This window comes from Vanessa tameamea, chromosome 24 (genome assembly GCF_037043105.1).
Source record: "Vanessa tameamea isolate UH-Manoa-2023 chromosome 24, ilVanTame1 primary haplotype, whole genome shotgun sequence".
In the NCBI taxonomy this organism is placed as follows: domain Eukaryota; kingdom Metazoa; phylum Arthropoda; class Insecta; order Lepidoptera; family Nymphalidae; genus Vanessa; species Vanessa tameamea.
In genome coordinates this window covers 1,671,605-1,690,485 of record NC_087332.1, presented here as the reverse complement: position 1 = coordinate 1,690,485, position 18,881 = coordinate 1,671,605, and the positions used below count along the sequence as shown (strand labels likewise).

General features: G+C 34.3%; 2 protein-coding genes across 2 annotated transcripts in view; one reads left to right on the top strand and one right to left on the bottom strand.

Moving 5' to 3' along the window:
• LOC113404859 (huntingtin) overlaps positions 1 to 13,132 on the top strand; it is a 36,202-nt gene extending 23,070 nt beyond the window's left edge. The window contains exons 29-43 of the mRNA XM_064218814.1: positions 696 to 814; positions 1,495 to 1,626; positions 1,886 to 2,038; positions 2,737 to 3,781; positions 4,680 to 4,876; positions 5,878 to 6,024; positions 6,661 to 6,849; positions 6,927 to 7,075; positions 7,603 to 7,730; positions 8,205 to 8,390; positions 9,111 to 9,283; positions 9,580 to 9,718; positions 9,890 to 10,025; positions 10,971 to 11,290; positions 12,504 to 13,132. Of these exons, the coding sequence (XP_064074884.1) occupies positions 696 to 814; positions 1,495 to 1,626; positions 1,886 to 2,038; positions 2,737 to 3,781; positions 4,680 to 4,876; positions 5,878 to 6,024; positions 6,661 to 6,849; positions 6,927 to 7,075; positions 7,603 to 7,730; positions 8,205 to 8,390; positions 9,111 to 9,283; positions 9,580 to 9,718; positions 9,890 to 10,025; positions 10,971 to 11,290; positions 12,504 to 12,914 (3,624 nt within the window). The 3' untranslated portion in view covers positions 12,915 to 13,132. The remainder of the gene's footprint in view (positions 1 to 695; positions 815 to 1,494; positions 1,627 to 1,885; positions 2,039 to 2,736; positions 3,782 to 4,679; positions 4,877 to 5,877; positions 6,025 to 6,660; positions 6,850 to 6,926; positions 7,076 to 7,602; positions 7,731 to 8,204; positions 8,391 to 9,110; positions 9,284 to 9,579; positions 9,719 to 9,889; positions 10,026 to 10,970; positions 11,291 to 12,503) is intronic.
• The window catches only part of LOC113404864 (uncharacterized), a 295,398-nt gene that overhangs the window by 52,433 nt on the left and 224,084 nt on the right, over positions 1 to 18,881 (bottom strand). The window lies entirely within an intron of this gene.

The window sequence follows — 18,881 nt, the reverse complement described above, 5'->3', positions numbered from 1 at the left end:
AGAAACATAATTGCTTAGTTTCTAAGATCGGTGGCGCATGGCGATTATATTTCTTACAGCGTTAATGTCCCTGGGTAAAAGTCATTACCGTCAAGTCCACACATATGACAAAAAAAAAAAAAAAATTTTATAATACATTTACATCATTACATACATTACATTAGCAGCCTCTGAATTTCCCACTGCTGGGCTAAGGCCTCCTCTCCCTTTGAGGAGAAGGTTTGGAGCATATTTCACTACGCTGCTTCAGTACGCGTTGGTGGAATACACGTGTGGCAGAATTTCGTTGAAATTAGACACAATCCGGTTTCCTCACGATGTTTTTCTTCACCGCCGAGCACGAGATGAATTATAAACACAAATTAATTTTATAATACAATCATTGTTAATACTTAATAATACGATAAAAACCATTTGCGTTCTTGTGCGTTTGTTTAAATCTTTTATTTCTGTTGTGTTGAGGCGTCTTGGATACGTACAATGAAAATTGAATGCTTGCATCCCTCAGTATGCTTTGTTGGTGTAATCCTGCAGATAACAGGGTTCAAAATAGAGGGTTTTTTGTCCAAAAATCTCCAAAGAAAAAACTGGTGCTTTTAAATTAGTTTTGTCGCAGTTAACTAGTGCCCCTTGAAAATGTCTGAAGTGAATTTATAATAATAAATACTGTCAAATAATAAAAATACATTTTTCAGAATGATTTTGCACTGAATACATACAAAATATTGTCCCTGTGTCATGAGAGTCAGTCCGGAGCTTTAGTTTTTCTGACATGTCGCATTATTGGGAAACTGGAACCAGCTATCGCCACTCGGTGAGTTTTTTTTAATTCTATAATTTAAGTACTTTTATTTACAAAAAAATATGACAACGCTATCGTATTTTACTGAAAACACACTCTTAATTATATATATAATAACTCTTAATTCAAATAAATTAAACTCTGACAAATTAAATATATAATAAAACATATTAAATAGATATAAATATAATATCTTAATTATATATATAATTATAGATATAATTAAATATCTTAAGTTGATAATACAAAGTAGGTAGGTAAATCCGGTTAGTTTTTCTTCATTATTTATTTAAAATAGGATTTTATGTATTGTTAGAATGATTATAATGTTTAAAAAGCATCAACATATAATGTAGCAATATAAAAAAAAAAAATTATGACCACTTCAAATCTAAGCATAGTGAACGTGGCGTTTAAGAAAAATACTGACTCAAGATGGGAAGCTCTATTTGTCTCTGCGCGGTTACTTTATTCGAGATGAGATTCGTTTTGCTTACGATATCGGAAGCTACTGTTAGCTTACTAACTAGCAGTTATACTGCTAGTTAGTGTGTTTAAAGATGACAGTGTTTCGAAACTAAATTGTAAACATTTATTATTAAACAATTGCAATATCCCTATACAGTGTGTTTATAATACATACACTATTTTCCAAAAAAAATTATGTTACCATAGACTATAATATTTCATAGATTCGCAAAACTGGCAATAGACAGGTGTAAGTCACTGAAAAGTATGTCGCCAGAGATAATAAACTCGCAGCTTTCGAAAGAAGATGTGCAAGTGGCACTTGAACTGTTGCAAAGGGACAAGGTTCATATTCGGTGAGGATTTTTCTAATTTTTTTATTTTTATACAATTAATAATATTCTTTTAAATTTTTTAATTTACTGCGTCACTCTTACATGAATATTTATCTCTATTTGAAAGATATTGATATTATTGATTTATAAATAATATATTCAAAACGACATTATCACTAATTTCATACTACATAATATTTACTTTGTTTAAAGGAATAAATATCAATAAATAATCTATTTATCTAATAAAAAAAAACTCTTAATGTTACTTTTTTTTCAGTTATTCAAATTTGGTAGTGGAATTAAACGCTTTGGCATCCAGCGTATTCGATCTATCGCCGTTGGACCTCTCTCAAGACAGGGCGATCAATCCCCATTACATCATCACCAGCAACGTCGACAGCAGCTGGTTACTCAGCCAGGTTAAAAGCAGGTGAGTCCTTGTTTCGGTTCAAAGAAGAAAAAAAAAACACTTTGGTTGACCTTTTCTAATTCCCTTATTCAATAATATAATAAACTTGGTGGTAGGGCTTTATGCAAGCCCGCGTTGGTACCACCCACTCTTCAGATATTCTAACGCAAAAGCGCAGTACTTAGTTTTGTTGCGTTTCGATTCGAAGGGCAAGTGAACGAGCATTACTACGGGTAACACATACGGTCATAACATCTTAGTTACCATGTTGATGGTGCGTTGGTTATACGAGGAATGATTAATATTTAATACAGTGCCAACGTCTAGGCGGTGGTGATAACATATCACCAGTAGCATTTACTCTTCCAATACATAATTTATAAAAAATAAATAATAAGTGGCCGTACGATTGCCATACCTTTATACGTATAACATTAAAAGTTTGACGACCTCCGTGGTTGATGTAGAAAAAGTTCTTTTCTATGTTGTCTTGGGTCTGGGTGTTTGTGGTACCGTCGTTACTTCTGACTTTCCATAACACAAGTGCTTTAGCTACTTACATTGGGATCGGAGTAATGTATGTGATGTTGTCCAATATTTATATTTATTTATTTATTTATAAAAAAAAGTAAAAACTAAGGCGCTTTGATCGTCAAATAAAATTAAATACATTTTTTTTTGACATTTCTTTAATATATGTCTCGTTTTTTGGTCAATAGATGCTGTCAAACGGATTGCAGTATACCGAAGGTGCCGAAGTACAATGATTTGGCGATACTTTTATCAAATCTTTCTCAAGAAGATCTAAAAGCCATAATGTCATGTCCGGAGTTCGACAGAAAAATTTTAAGTTCGTGTTTCAAAGTAGCGCGTGAAACGTTCACAAGAGAATTCCTTAACACGATCTCGGAGCAAGAACTGAGAGAGTCGGAGATAGACTTAATAAGAGAACAGAGAGAGATGGAAATAGCTAAAGAAGAAATGTCTTCTTCCGTGGATAGCAATAAATTGTACGTAGTCAATACTTTACAAGTGTTCAAGAAGGGTGACGCCAAGGAGTCCAAGTCACAGTTCTTCATTCCGATCATGGATAACGATGTCAAAGAAAAGTTTGGGAATTTGCAAATATCGGAAGAGGAAACTGATATATCGATACCGGAGTTATCTAAATTGTATCAAGTTTCCTTGATGACGTTGGACAAGTCGTTGGCCGATGTTCTCAAACTTTTCCCGAAACAAAACCGTCCTTTGAGCCAATCAGAAAACTTTAATTTGAATATCGAACAAACTATAGACAGGTATACGAGGCGATGCCACCAAGTGTTCCAGGATAAATTATTCTATCAAGAATTTATAACTATACACACAGTATTGACAGGATTTTTAAAATCTGCTGATGCAATTCTGACTCTTATAGACGAAACCGACTGTGATTTAGTAGAAAAATGCGTTGAAAATATCATTCCAAGTTCATTATCTAGAAATATAGCTGTGTTTTCCGTCGTATCGCTACAGTACATGTCGTTCTTGATAAAGAATAAGAAAATAGTTGAGACTCCAATTAACGCCGATGTTTCTTTCCGTGTGACGAACGTTACCACAGATAATGTATGCGTGGATCACGTTATACTGGTCACAGTTGAGAATGTGTCGAAAGCTTTGAGTTTTAAAGAGATTTGGTCGGATTTGAACACCGAGAACAATTCAAACAGGACTCAATCAGCGATTAGTTGCTTGTATGCAATCGTGAAATATTTAGTGAAGGTAATATTTTTATGAATTTCAATAATATGTATATATGTATATGTCTTTATGTATCGTACCAATTACATTATGTGAATGGAAATTGATATATAGATATGCAATTTTTAACATAAAAATTATATAAAATATAAGATGAGCATGGTTTAGGCCTGCATCAATACCAAGAAAGAAGCAATTAAAAATAATTATTGATTAATTGTACTTTTAAAATTAGTAGCAACACGTCACCAATATTAATATGTTTAAGTAAACATACGGATATTTATTTCCAGTCAGTTCATTGATTGGAATATCTTATTTTGTGACATTGAATTATCGCGCACGTTGTCGTCGAGGTCTTGTACCAAAATATAGTATTGCTACTGGTGTTTTTTTGGTGGTAGGGCTTTGTGCAAGCCCATCTGGGTAGGTACCACCCACTCATCAGATATTCTACCGCCGAACAGCAGTACTCAGTATTGTTGTGTTCCGGTTTGAGTGAGTGTGTCAATGTAACTACAGGCACAAGGGACATAATATCTTAGTTCCCGAGGTTGGTGGCGCATTGGTGATGTAAGGAATGGTTAATATTTGTTACAGCGCCATTGTTTATGGGCGGTATTTACCACTTACCATCAGGTGACCTATTTGCTCGTCCGCCTACCGATATCATAAAAAAAAAACAAAACTATTATGTTTATTTGACTATGGTTATTTATGGTGTTAAAAATTTTGGTCCAATACAAATTTAACTCAAATTCTAAACAACTATAATAACAAAAGCAAAATTATAATGTCACTACTTTAATAATACCACTGCAACATAGAACTGAACGAGGTCAGGGTTGTTCATAAGAGAAGACTAAAATCTTGCTCAGTAAGATATTTAATAAAATATTTTCCTTTGTTATGTAAACAGGACAAAAAACCCTTGATTCTGAAATCGTTCATGAAATATCAAGACGATGGTCCGAAACCGGATATAATAATCACGGGTAATAAATTGGCAACATTGATCGAATATTGGGAGGAGAATTTGTACACGAAGACAAATAAAGGCGTACTCGGTAAGAGATATCAAACGGCAATCGAGAGTCTCCTCGTGAGCTTGTCGAGGTTAGTGCTACTGACATTATTTTAAAGACATTATTAAAAACACTTTGATTGTTCCGTGCAGAGGTTGCAGTGTCTCTGACACCAAAAGTATTGATATAAGTGTTGTGTGGAGATGTTTCAATACACAGAAAAACTAATAGAAGCTGTTAAGATTTAAATGTGAAATAATTTACATGTAATTATATTATTCATGCTTTTTTTTCAAGTTAAAAAATCGTTTGGTTTTTTTTTTTTCAATTGTAATGTTTAAGTTATAGTTAGTATTGGACACACGCTTATAATTCTTCTCGTGCTCGGCAGTGAGAAAAGCATTTGTTATGAATTATGCCACACGTGTATCCACAAACCCGTATAAGAGCAAAGTGGTGTAATGAGCTCCAAAACTTCTCCTCAAAGGGGAGACCTTAGCTCAATAAAGGCACATAACAGCCTTACTTATTTGTTACTTACTTACTTAGTACTGGACAATAAAAATTAAAAGTTAAGTCACATACATACCTGTACAAGTTCCACTACAGGGCTGAAACCTTTTCGATTGAGGAGATGTTTTTTAGCTGATTTTTAGCTGCTCCAACACGGGTTGGTAGATACACTTGTGGGAGATTTATATTCGACACATAAGGGTCACCTCACGGTAGACACAACATACATATATAATTGTATTTAACTAACACGACTGTATTTTTAGATGTTGAAAAAGAGTAACTACTGAGTTCCTTGCCGGTTCTTCTCGGTAGAATCTACATTCCGAACCGGTGGTAGCTTTACTTTAAATAGTTTGTCAAATGACGATTCAAGAGTGCTTGTAACAGCCTACTTGAATAAAGTATATTTTGATTGATTGATTGATTGGTGCTTTCCTATCACGACCGAGAACGCTAGCATGCTAAATTAATAATTTCTATCCGGCCATATCATCTTTAGTAGATGTATAAAGTAGCAACTACACTTAAAATGAGTATTTTGAGAGAACTGTATTATATAAGAAAATAAATTTACAGGTTAGAATTGGTAACCAACATAGCTCTCATACCACCTCTGGCGTGGTCGTTCGTTGAGGTGAAGACGAAGAAGGAACACCTGGAAAAGATCGATTTACCGTTGCAGCCCTTGCAGGATATGGATATTTTGGAAGCGTTTTTGTTTAGGTAAGTTACGATCGGAACCAGTCAATATGTTTGTGTTCTGTTAAGAAGTTAAGTTACTTATTATAAATATTCGACCATGTCGAATCTACTATTTTTTTGATACAGTTTGTATTTGAATATATAGTGTTATAAATTAATATTATAAATACAAAATTGAGTTTGTTTGTTTGTTACGTTTTCAAATTAAAACTAGTTTTCAGAATTATTCAATAAACGAAAACCAACAAAAGCGCTTGTTAGAATTTGTTTGCTGTTATTCGTTTTATTACAAACCGAAGATTTTTTTGCCTTACAAATATTTAACTAAAGAAAATTTAATCTTTGCTATCTGGCCTTCAAAACTCAAGTGCCATGAAAGTTATTGGGTTTTTCTCATGAAAAATTCTCAGAAGCAGCCCAGTCTGGATGTTGGCAAAGTTTACGTTCCCGTGTCTCAGGAGTCTATTTCGTGCCTGATCCCATGAGAGGGAGAGACATAAAATAGAGTGTTGAGTACTGCTCTACTGAGTACTGTTTGGGCAAGTTTATGCTCGTGCTATATAATATGCCGCGCGCAGTTGTTTAGATTCTCCTGAGAACGGCCGCTGTGGTTAAAATCGGTCAGCGGACATCATCATCCGAACGAGACTCTTCCAGGGTCAACCTCGTCGGCTGGTCGACGAAGAAGCAATTCGAGGAGGTCTGGGTGGGGCTGCTGGGCGCGCTGCAGGGCAACGGCACGCACTGGGCCGTGACCGGCATCGCGCAGCTGCTGCTCGGCGTGGGCGGGCTCGTGCGCGGCCGCCTGCCGCACGTGCCGCGCGCGCACCTGCCGCTCACGGACGGGTGCTTTCCGCAGCTGTACTTTACGAAATTACACATTTCATGTCCTAAAATTAACTAAACCTTATTTTATATCTCAGAATGCAACGTCTCCGAAGCATTCTCATCGGTACATCAGCGTACAGTATATTCGAAGACGTGAACCTTGAACGGATACCGCTAATGAGGGACGGCTCCTGTGGATTTCACTACGGGCAGTTCAGTACGGACTATTTGAAATACGCGGCAGGTGAATTTAACGTTTGCTCTCATAGTAATATGGTTGAAATTTGTATATTCTGTTTTGGTGTTTCTAGTTGATATTTATATATATAGATAGTTTTTTTAAACATTTTTTTTTAACTCAAGTTTTTACACTTTTTAAATTTGGAATTTAAAGTATCTGTATTGTCTCTTTATGAATGCATTTATTTTTTAAGTTTTATTTCGAATATTTTTAAACAATCAATATATAAATGACTAAGGCATTTTTATGAATTTGACTGAAAACTCGAAACTAAAAGGTATTTTATTAGAGTAGGCAAACGTACAAGCACTTTTAAGTCGTTATTTTACAACAATAATATACTTTTCAATGTAAAGTTACCACTACTTATTTGCAAAGTAGATTTTGCCTAGAACTGGAAAGAAACTCAGCATGAATCTGTGTTAAAGTGAACTTATCAATAATAAAAAATGATACAGATTTTAAACGTTTAAATAATATTCTCATAGTATAATATATATATTACTGATTCATAATTAAATTGTTTAAAGATATGACGGACGATGTCTCGTATAAGGTTCGCAAAGAAGTGAAGCGCACGAGGAAGAACACGGGAATCGACGTGAACAGTTGTCTCCAGCTGTTGATGGATGTAGCCACCGATATGTTGGATCCGAAGGTAGTTTAACGACAGGAAAATCACATCACCACTATCTTACTAAGATACATTTCAAAAGATGTATAGGGGGGTGATATTTTATTTTACATGAGTTTGTCGTTTGAATCCATAATTTAAACACCTATTTTTAATTTCAGTGTTTTTGTTGTTGATTCTCGTGTTAAAAATCGGTTTAAAATCGGTTGCTTAGCGAGGTGCGATGCACACGAACGACTTAGAGATTAAAATTTGATTTAAGCGATTTATTGTACACTCGTATCTCTACGTGGCTTCACCTGGGAGTTACATGTTCGGTTTTTTTATGGCATAGACGGAAAATGAACAAGAAGCTCACCTGATGGAAAGTGAATACCGCTTCAAACTATATACTTACCGGGTTCAAACTATATACTCTTCCAGACTACAATATATCGCCAAATTCCATTAAAATTTGTCGCGATGGAGTAACAAACATCCGTCCCTCCAAACGCGCAGGCGCCGACGGGCGTGGCGGGGCGCGTGGCGCTCACGAAGTGCCTGTGCGCCAGCGCGGCGCGGCTGAGCGGCGGCGCGCAGTGGGCGCGGCTGGGCGCGCTGCTGGACGCGCCCGCGCCCTGGCCGCACGCCGCCGCCGCCGCGCTGCACGCGCTCGCGCAGGCGCTGCCCGTGCTGCACCGCCGCGTACGTACTCACTGCCGGGCCCCCCCCGCCCCCGCGCTGTGCCGCGCTAAACGGTACCCCGATAGTGCCGCAGTGGCGCTGTGTGAAATGCGAGTGAATTCAGTTTTCGGCAGGATAGTGCTGGAATTGGTAGTCGTGTGCTGTAAAAAGGAAGGCAAACCAATATAGTGTTTACTTCGGCCACCACTTAACTCTATGTTAAAGTATCCTCATCGCTGGCTGACTAAGGCTGTCGTATGCCATTAACAAATGGTAGCGTTTAAATCATTAACATAATATTTAAAGATATATTCAATAATGTACATCGATATAAAACAAACTAAACTATAAAAATCAAACTTAATCAAAAAAATAATAAAAAAATATCCTTGTCACTGTATAGTAATACTTCTACAGATTAGTATTTGTTTCGAGTATACATTTTTGCTATAGATATATTAACTCCCGGGAGTCCTTTCTTCCGTTTCCTTATGACGTTGGAGTGTATTGAAATGCAGTAAAACACAAGTGTTCGTCAACTTCGTTCTCCGTCATTTTAATCCCAGGAATGCAATTGACGTCTGTCGCTACCGCTTTTTTTTTCTTTGTAATTCCAAGCAACTATATGGTTAACTGTGTCTCTAGCAGCGACATTGTAAATGGAAACTTTTCCTTACCTCACGAACCGCCGTTAAGTATGTGAGTAAGTATGCCAGGAGCAACTAACCGGGCCGCGCGCAGGAGGCGCCGTCGGTGCACGAGAAGCTGCTGCGCTCGCTGGGCGCGGGGCACGCGCCGCTGCGGCAGGCGGCGCTGCGCGGCTGGCTGCTGCAGCTGCGCGCCGCCGCGCCCGCCGCCGACTGCGTGGCCGCGCTGCGCCGCGCCGCGCGCGCGCACCTCGCCGCCGACGACAGGTGACTGGGGCTGGGGCTGGGGCTGGGGCTGGGGCTGGGCAGCGGAGCGCACGTGTGTACGAGTCCGAGCCTGTCACGGCCCATCGACGTAGGTGTAAAAGAGGACTCTGCTAACCGAAACGGATTAGTGACTTACACGAACCAACTTAATTCCGATGTAAGGCAGATTTCGTCGATAGAAATCGTAAGATTCACTATGTGGTCTCGGTAGTTGGTTCTAATTTTTCAGTTTCCTGAGCCCCATCCGTTCTATATAAGAGTAATTTTTAACGTATAAACCTGTTATTTTTCCTCAGAATATCTCTCCATGAAAAAAGTTTATACTGGGCGGTGCTGTTCTCCTTGGTGGAAATTGGCCATCCTGATCTCATAAATATTCCAGTTGACTTCATACTGGCTAATCCGAGGCATTATTGCGCCGATTTAGTTGTTAAAGTAAGCCGTCAAAATATACTTAATTCGAGTAAATTGAATCTACCACTGGTTTAAAATGTATTTCTATAATAACTACAAATTATTTTATATAAAATTAATATTTATATGAGGAATTAACTTTATTCAATAATATTTACCGTCTTAACTTTATTTTATATATATTATTTTCAGGGTATTACGTCAATACTCCGTCAACAAGTGCTTCCTAAAGACTTGAAGAATACGATAATCGAGAAATTATTAGAAAACATGAACAAATGCACAGAAAATCATGCCGTACAAATCGTTATGGTGCATCTGTTTTCAGGTACTGTGATTTATTTATTTATATACGTCAATGTGTCGTAAATATGTATGTGCAGACCCTTTGACCGACCACCATAAAATATGCCGAAAAGAAATATTTTTCCGAAAAAGTTTTTACACTATCCACCATGTTAACATTATAACTGGTCGCTAGATGGCAAATCATCTATTTAAAACTTACCGAAAAATATAAAAAAATTAAAAAATCAATTTCATTCTTATTAGAAATCCACTACGTTTATTTATATATTACACATTAAAATGTCTCAAGTCGGTGCCAATTCCAAGAAATTTCGTCTGCACTCAACCTAGCTTTAGTTCCTATTAACTGCAACACCTTAGTCCAACCGACCTAGAGCTTATTGCAACCACGAGAGAACACACGTCAAACGACGAGATACCATTGGTGGAAGCATTGAATAATCTATGATATTCGTTAAGCGAGAAAATGCGTCCAAAACGCTTTTAAATACGAAGTTACTATCGTAATTTTGGAAGTTGAATATAAGTAATTAAGTTTTTGCATTATTTGCATTAACAGCCTGTAAATTTCCCACTGCTGGGCTATCGCCTCCTCTCCTTTTTGAGGAGAAGGTTTGAGCATATTTCACCACGCTGCTCCAATGCGGGTTGTTGGATACACATGTGACAGAATTTCGTTGAAATTAGACACATGCAGGTTTCCTCACGGCGTTTTCCTTCACCGCCGAGCACGAGATGAATTATAAACACAAATTAATTTAAGTGGAATATAAATAAATAAAAATATATTAATCAATAATTTTTAGTACTGCAGAATGTACGTTAATCATTAGCAAATAACGGAATACCTCAAACTATGATTATCTTTATTCCTTCTTTGATTGGAATAAACTATGATTGCGCTTACTATAATTAACTTATTTCATTAAACATAATAAATTTATTTGTATTGTACCAATTTCAGCGGACAGCAAGCTCTTAAGTCCAAAGCTCGAATCGCACGTCTCAAACATGGATCCAGACATTCTAATGAACTCAATGGAACGAATAACATTACTCTACAAAGTATTGAGACAGTGCAAACGTAGAGAAAACAAGCAAATCATATCATCAGCGTTGAAGTACTTCCTGAGAGAGACTCTCCCACCCGCGGCGACTCTCAGTAGAGTCGTGATAGAGTACTTGGAGTGCTGCAAGGAGACCGAGCGGAAATGTATGGGGATGATGAGCGATAGAGACAAATGGATCGAGTGTTCCGTCTTCAATTCTGAAGTTGTTTTCGAGGTGAGTTTATTTGAAAATTCAAGCTTAAATTAAATTATTCGAAGACGTCTAATCAAACTTATTGCGTAACTAAAGATAGTTCAATAGAAACTGTAGAACTTACACTTGAAACGTATTCCTGCATGGTTTGTTTTTTGCAATCCCTACTGGTAGGTACCACCCACTCGTCATATTGTATTCTACCGACAAAAAATAATACTTAGTTTTGTTGTGTTTCGCTTTGAAGCTTGAGTGAGTCAGTGTAACTACAGTCACACAGGATATGTCATCTCAGTTCTTTACGTTGGTGATGCATTAATATCTCTATCAATACCAACGTCTATGGGTAGTGGCGATCACTTACCGTTTACCAGGCCTCCAAAATATGACATTAAAATTAAAATAAAAATCATATTGAAATATCAGTGATGTAGGTGAAAGTAATTACGATTACAATAATCCGTATTAACGTTAATTGTATTTGATTGAACAATAAAAAGATATAAATAATCTTTTCTGATAAGATAAATAAAAATTGAGAATATCTTAGACTGGTATTTAGTTGAGCCAGAAAAGGTTTTTTTTATTTTTTGTGTTGTCGGTACGTATTGGTAACCAAAAGTTAATTCGGTATATACGGTATTGGAACAAATGTTCGTAAGTTTCTAAATGATTTCAAACAGCTGCCAACATTAACACTTAACTATAACAGTTTAAACTATATTGACATAGCTTTTAACATCTAACTTTTAAATTACATGAAATATAAAAAGAAACATTCAGGATACTAATCTGTGGTTATTATGACAACGGTCTGCGGATCTTATGGCGGATAATATTGATTTGGTATGTAGTTTGTACCGAGAACAACAGACAGTAAATTATTAATTGGTACTAGAATTTTACGCTAAGGTTAGGTACCACCTGCTCATCTCTTATTCTCAACACAATACATAGTATCTATATTAGTATCGTTCTGTTCAGGCTCAAAGAGTGGTTCGCCCAGTGCGACTACATGCACATATAACACTTTTGTTCCAAAGGTCGATGGCGTATTGGCTTGTCGGATTGGTAATGTTTTCTCAGCGTTGGCCGATTTGCCTATCTGATTAAATAAGTTTATATAAGTAACAATTTTAACGCATGAATGATTTGCTTTTTTTTATTTTCAATTTGAAACAATCTGTTACTCATACTTCAGATAAGTGATAATAATCAGTCAATTCTTTCACAGGTATTTGAAACGTCAGTCTCCCAAGACCAACTGCCGGTGCTAAGCGGATGGATCTTCGAAGCGCTTTGTCATTTGCTCACAGGAAAAATATCCTCTAAGCTATTGCCATATTGCCTTCTAACGTTATTAGTTTCAGCCAGTTCGAACCAGTATATAAGATCAACAAATGCCCTAACGTCTTACATACTTCGTACCGGTTTTTATAAATCGCCGGAAAATATCCAAAATTGGGGTATTTTCGAAGATTTTGTCGTAAACAGAGTGAAGATGTCGTTTGCGGATCGGAGACTTCTTTGCATAGTCGCGATACATTCAAACTTCAGCGCGAACCAATTGGAACGATTGAAAGAGCTATGTGAGGGGAACGAATGCTTGAATGACTTATTGGAATGTTTGATGTCAACTTCATAAATTAACCAAGGCAAGCTAATTTATATAGATTCAAAATTTTTGAAAATTACGAAGCTTTTATCGAAAAAAAATAGATTTAGATTGTTTCCTGATTAAAAATACATTCACTTAAGCAATATAATACAATGACATGATACTTATATTATGAATTAATATATAATACCTTCCAATACCATAGACTCATTTGGTCTATTTGTGATGAGGCATAGACAAAGGTAGATAAAAAAAGAATCTAATTAAAATTAAGTGATTAAATAACTTATCGATTGTTCTAAAAACATGCTTTTAACTTAGTTTCCTAAAGGCTCGTATTTTTATATATTTATACATAAATTTTTCAATTCTTACACATTTTATTATATATTCTAAGTGTTCGTCTATTTCAGTAATAATTATGTAATACATTTTAATCTAGTTCGTATTTAATATTGACCACAATATCTTACGTTCGCATACGAACAAACTGTTTACTTCGATAATTTTATACAATTAAATGTTAAATTTGAAATATACATGAAGTATAATGCTATTCCTTCATCTACGTTAACGTATTATTATTGTTGTCGGTGTCTGACTGCGTCATAAATATTAGATCGAATTTTCCTATCTAACTAATTCACATAGTTACTTTAATCACTACGAATGATGTGATAATACTTTAACAATGGCATAATAATAGTCTACATTGTTGAAAAACTGGCCAATGAGATGTCGCCGATTGAGTCATCGACTGTTATCAACCAATGACGATACGAAATTATTTAACAAGACTGGCTCGGCGTTTAAGGGGTGCAGCAAAAATGCTCTGCTTGGTGGCATAAAAGTGTCTACGAAATTTATAAAACGTAACTTGAATACATTATTGTAAATAATAGTTGGCGTCGCTTAATATCGGAACGTCCAAGGTCACTTAAATGCTGTCAACGTCTTGACTAATCGGATAAATTATATTATTAAATCTCTAAAAATATAAATCGAAATATATAATTACTAATTTTCCGCTCGCGTTTTGAAGTTGGTTGTCAGATGTTATTCACACAAAAACTTTATAAATTATAGTCTTTGTCTTAATCTGATGTATTAGCTATATTGTTGTTAAGTTATATAAAAATTCATTCAGTAGTTTTTGCTTGAAAGAGTAACAAACATTCAAACTTAAAAACTTTCCCCTTTATAATATTAGTATGATTGAAATAATCGTCATTATACAGAATTATGTATATTAAATGTACGTATCACGTAAGTAAAGCTACCACCGGTTGGGAATTTAGATTCAACCGTGAAGAACCGGCAAGAAACTCAGTAGTTACTTTTTTTCCAACATTTTTGATTACTAGTTTATATTATACAGTGAAATTAAATTAAATCAACAAGTATTACCTCAACACTTTTCAACATCTATATAATCTTGTGTTGAATAATATAATAACTCTAAACACGCGTTAGATCGCAGATGAAGTAGTAGCTTTATAGTTATAAGCAATACAGATTACTAAAGTATGTTTAAAACAGATTAAATAGAATCAATATTTTTCAATATTTTATAAATGTAGTACAAAATGAGTGTAATCTTTGGGGCCTTCGCCATTATTATTACCGTAGAATTAGTAATACGTTGCACGTAGTGGATTAATCAGTCGATAAATTAGTCTGTTATTTATAAGTAAAATAGGATTTTTAATCTATATTTATATATTAAAGAGGTTTTAATGTTAAGAAACGTAGATTCTAAATTCGTAATTTATGATACCATTATGGAATTAAAGTGTTGGGCAGCTTATGTAGGAAATACATAGTCATCGACTAACTTATCGTTTGATTAATGAAATACGTACGTTATATAAATAATGTGAATTCTAAATGTCGACTTTTAGCACTTTATATTAAGATTCGTATTCAATAGCTTAAGTGTTAGTGACTGCATGAATTGTTTCGTGTTATTTTCAGCTATTATTCTTAAAACACAAGATTCTTACGTAACAAGATTTTTTAAAAATAAATAAAGAAATTATACACATATTATTTATGCGTAGACGTTGGAAACCTAATGTATTCGTTTTAGAAGAAATTCTGAAACATGAAACGCAAATACCATCAACTCGCATTCAAGGATCGTAGTGGAAAAAGCGGCAAAAAAAATTCTTACAGGAGACGAGTTAGTCTTGCAGAGGAACTATAAAGAATGATACATACTGTAATTCAGAATGTTATTTTTTTAATAGTGCAATATCAAAGACTATTCTTCCAGTCCTTTGACTATGGCAAACATTTATAAAAAAAAACTATATTTTTTATAAGTCACAAGTGACTCGGCTGTTTAAATTAAGACTTAGAGATCAGAAATATGATTATAAAAAAATTACTCTGCATTCTATAAATTCTTATGTAAACAGTCTTAAATTTAATTAAAATTAAATAACATAAGTTAATTCTGGATTAACATGCGATTTTATGTCTAAAATGTTTGGGGTACGACACATGTGTCATTGGTATATTGTTTTGGTAGAAATTGCTAGATTATTGGTGTTGTGTGTTGCCAGTATGGTATAGAATATAGCGCTAGTATTGTCCAAAGACAACTTAATTAACTTGTAGGGTAATGCTTCGCGTTAGAAAGTAAATAAAATCGAAATTCAAAACCCGTTAACCTAAATGTAGAAGTGAAAAATCTTCTACTATTTGAAATGGTGAAACATTTGATAATAAATAAAAAAATATTACAATATATTCTTACGGCGATTACTACCAATGGAATCGCCTTAAGAACAATAACCTTGGGAACTAAGATGTTATATTCCTTGTGCCTGTAGTTATAAAATTGTCAAAGTTTTGACTAGTTATGTTAATTCAGTCGTTTTGGCTCAATCATTATTATCTACGCCTTAATTCAACCAATTTTATATTGTTTTTTGGACGTAGAATAGCGCACGAAGGCGGAACTGCATTCACTCCAAACTATATTTACGTTCTGTTTCATCGGTGACAGCGACCTCTTCCAGTAAATCTTAAAATATGAAATTTGTACAATGTTTTATTTTCCTTCCAAATATATTTCTTTTTTTAAATTATAAAATGTAAAGTTTTATACGTCTCGTATAATAGAACAAGCTATAAGAACAAAATAATAAATCAAAATATTTGGAAAATAAATCAATCGGCCACAAACCACAGAATCAAAAGGGTTACATTCGCGGGCTGTTAACTACCTGCAAATAGCAATTGCAAGGATATACAAAGACTATTTGTATGCTATAAGTATATTGCTTTATTAAATACAAAATAATATGAATATAATAAAACTGTTATATAATTTAATAAAAGGTTAGTTTCTCAGTGATCTCTTATTCAATTAATTATTATGATAAAGAATAGATTAACATTTTTAGTAACGAATTGAACTTTAATTATATAGAAATAGATATAGTTTTATAATGTCATTGAGTCAACGACCGCTTAGAATAATATATCCCGGATTCTTTGATATATTTAATCTGTTTACTATAAAAAATACTTAAATCGAAACATAAAAAAAAATTACGATAATTATTTCACTAAATATGGTAATTCTAAAATTTAGCAACATGAAAAGAATAAACACGAATTTAATCCAAAGTAATCATTAATATATATAATATTGTGTCATATATTTCAATAATATTCAATTTTAAAATGAAGAAGTTATATTAGGAATAATAACCTAAGAATAAATGGATGTTAAAAGGTTAAAAGCTCTATGCTCGTAGTAACAAAAAAATTAAGGTGCATATTTTTTTTCACGTGAAAAATTGTATATTTTTTGGGAATAAATAACAATATATTTATAAAGGAGCTTCCGCAATAAACATAATATAATGCTTAGAGTTGTTTTATTTAATACCCTGCATTTTCAGAAGACTGATTATTATGGTACAATAACTATTAATAAAAATAAAAAACGCGTAGGTATGTATACAAAAATGGAATTGGTTTTAATTCATACACGGTACACTCAAATTACATATAGAAACTTTGCATTTGTAATTTTGGAACTTGATTAACATTTAAAAACAATTAAATAAAACTTCTTAACGTTTGAGTGATTATAAATCAAAGCAGAGACAATTTCTTTATTTTTTAACGTAAACCATAATTTCTAAATTTATTCCACAAATTTTTGGGTGAACTTGTATTGTACCGTCATAAAAAGGCCGCCATTCGTAACGTCAATATATATATTGTTTTATTTTGAATGCGATATTGGGAAATCAGTCTGTGACAAAGCTACAGAAAATTGTTTTATTTGTTTACTGTATTTTTATTGTTCGTATTAAAGTAAATTATGTAAGAAAACTCCTTTCTATAGTTTAAATTACTTTATATTATATTTAATAAAAAGTCACACTTAACCGTTATTTTGTCAGCGATAAAACACGCCATTTTATTTTATTTATATTCTAATGTTTTTTTAAAGCCCGCCAAACATACATATCCTTTTTCCACAGACAATAAAATATTAGGCTAGTTATTATTAGTTCGAAATATTAGGTCCTTACATATGAAATTAGCGTTTTGTCGTACTGACTTTGATTTGAAATATCTTCTATTTGGTTATGAATTCCAAATTTAAATATATAAATTCATTTAGCTGGTACATTTGAGTTTTGAAAACAATAATAAATTCATTTATTTTTTCCTCATTATTATTTATTTGTCGTCGCTTATTACGGCACAATGGAAAACATGAAATATCGGTATATTTAAGAGTACGAGTTTTACCGTGGCACCAGTGCTGCAGAAACAGCTCGAAGGTTTAATGATGTGGACGGCGCTGGTGTCACAAAAGAAAGTACGGTACGTTTTTGGTTTTAACGTTTTCTTTCTGGAAATTTTGACCTTCAGAACCAACCCCGTGAACGCCCGGAGAGGTTCAGAGATAGCTGCAGGGTTCGGGGTAAGTGATAAAACTTTATTAATCCACTTGAAGCAAATCGGGCAAGTAAAAAAAACTTGAACGTTGGGTACCTCATGAATTGAGTGAATCGAACTTGCAAACACGCATCGCCTGCTATGTTACTTTGCTCAACAGACACAATAATTAAGGGATTTTAAATCGATGATAATGTGATGAAAAAACCATACTGTACGATAGTCGGAAGCGCTCATCGCAATGGCTGAACCCTGGTGACCCAGCCAAATCCTGCAAACGAAAATTGACTCAGAAAAAGTTACTTGTGAGTGTTTGGTGAACTAGCGCCGATGTCGTTTACTAAAATCTGGCCAAACGATTACGGCGGATATCTATTGTCAACAAGTGCAAACCATGAATGAAGAACTAGCTGCTAAACAACCGAGATTGGTCAATCGCTTTAGGCCACTGCTGCTTCACGACAACGCAAGACCGCACACTTCACAACAAACAATCACTGAGTTAGATGAGCTACAATTGGAATGTCTGCGACATCCACCGTACTCCATGAACCGCCTTTAAGTTTTGAGAGTTTATTGATTCTCGACCAATGGTTTTTTTAGTAAAGGTATAAATGAACTACTTATTAGATGACGAAAGTGCATACTTTGATTAATTAAATATATTTTACAAAAATAAATACCTTATATTCCTCCCGTACAAAACGCCAATTTCATATGTAAGGACCTAATATAAAGTAATTAATAATTCATATTCTAAATTATTATCATTTACTTAAAAATATTACTAGAATAAACTAAAATGAATTTAATAAATACCTGGATCGTTGCAATCTACAATTGCAACGAAATAAAACTTTAAAATAATCACTTCAATTCAAAGGTTCAAAAGTACTAATTCCGATAACCGTCATACTTGGACAAAGGGTAATAATATCCTTTTCTCTTTGAGCGGTCTGCTACTTAATCCGTTTAAGTCCACGATTGCGAATATGAATGATAAATTATTACAATAACATTAATTGTTAATCCAGGATATGTATGAAATTAATTATATATTTT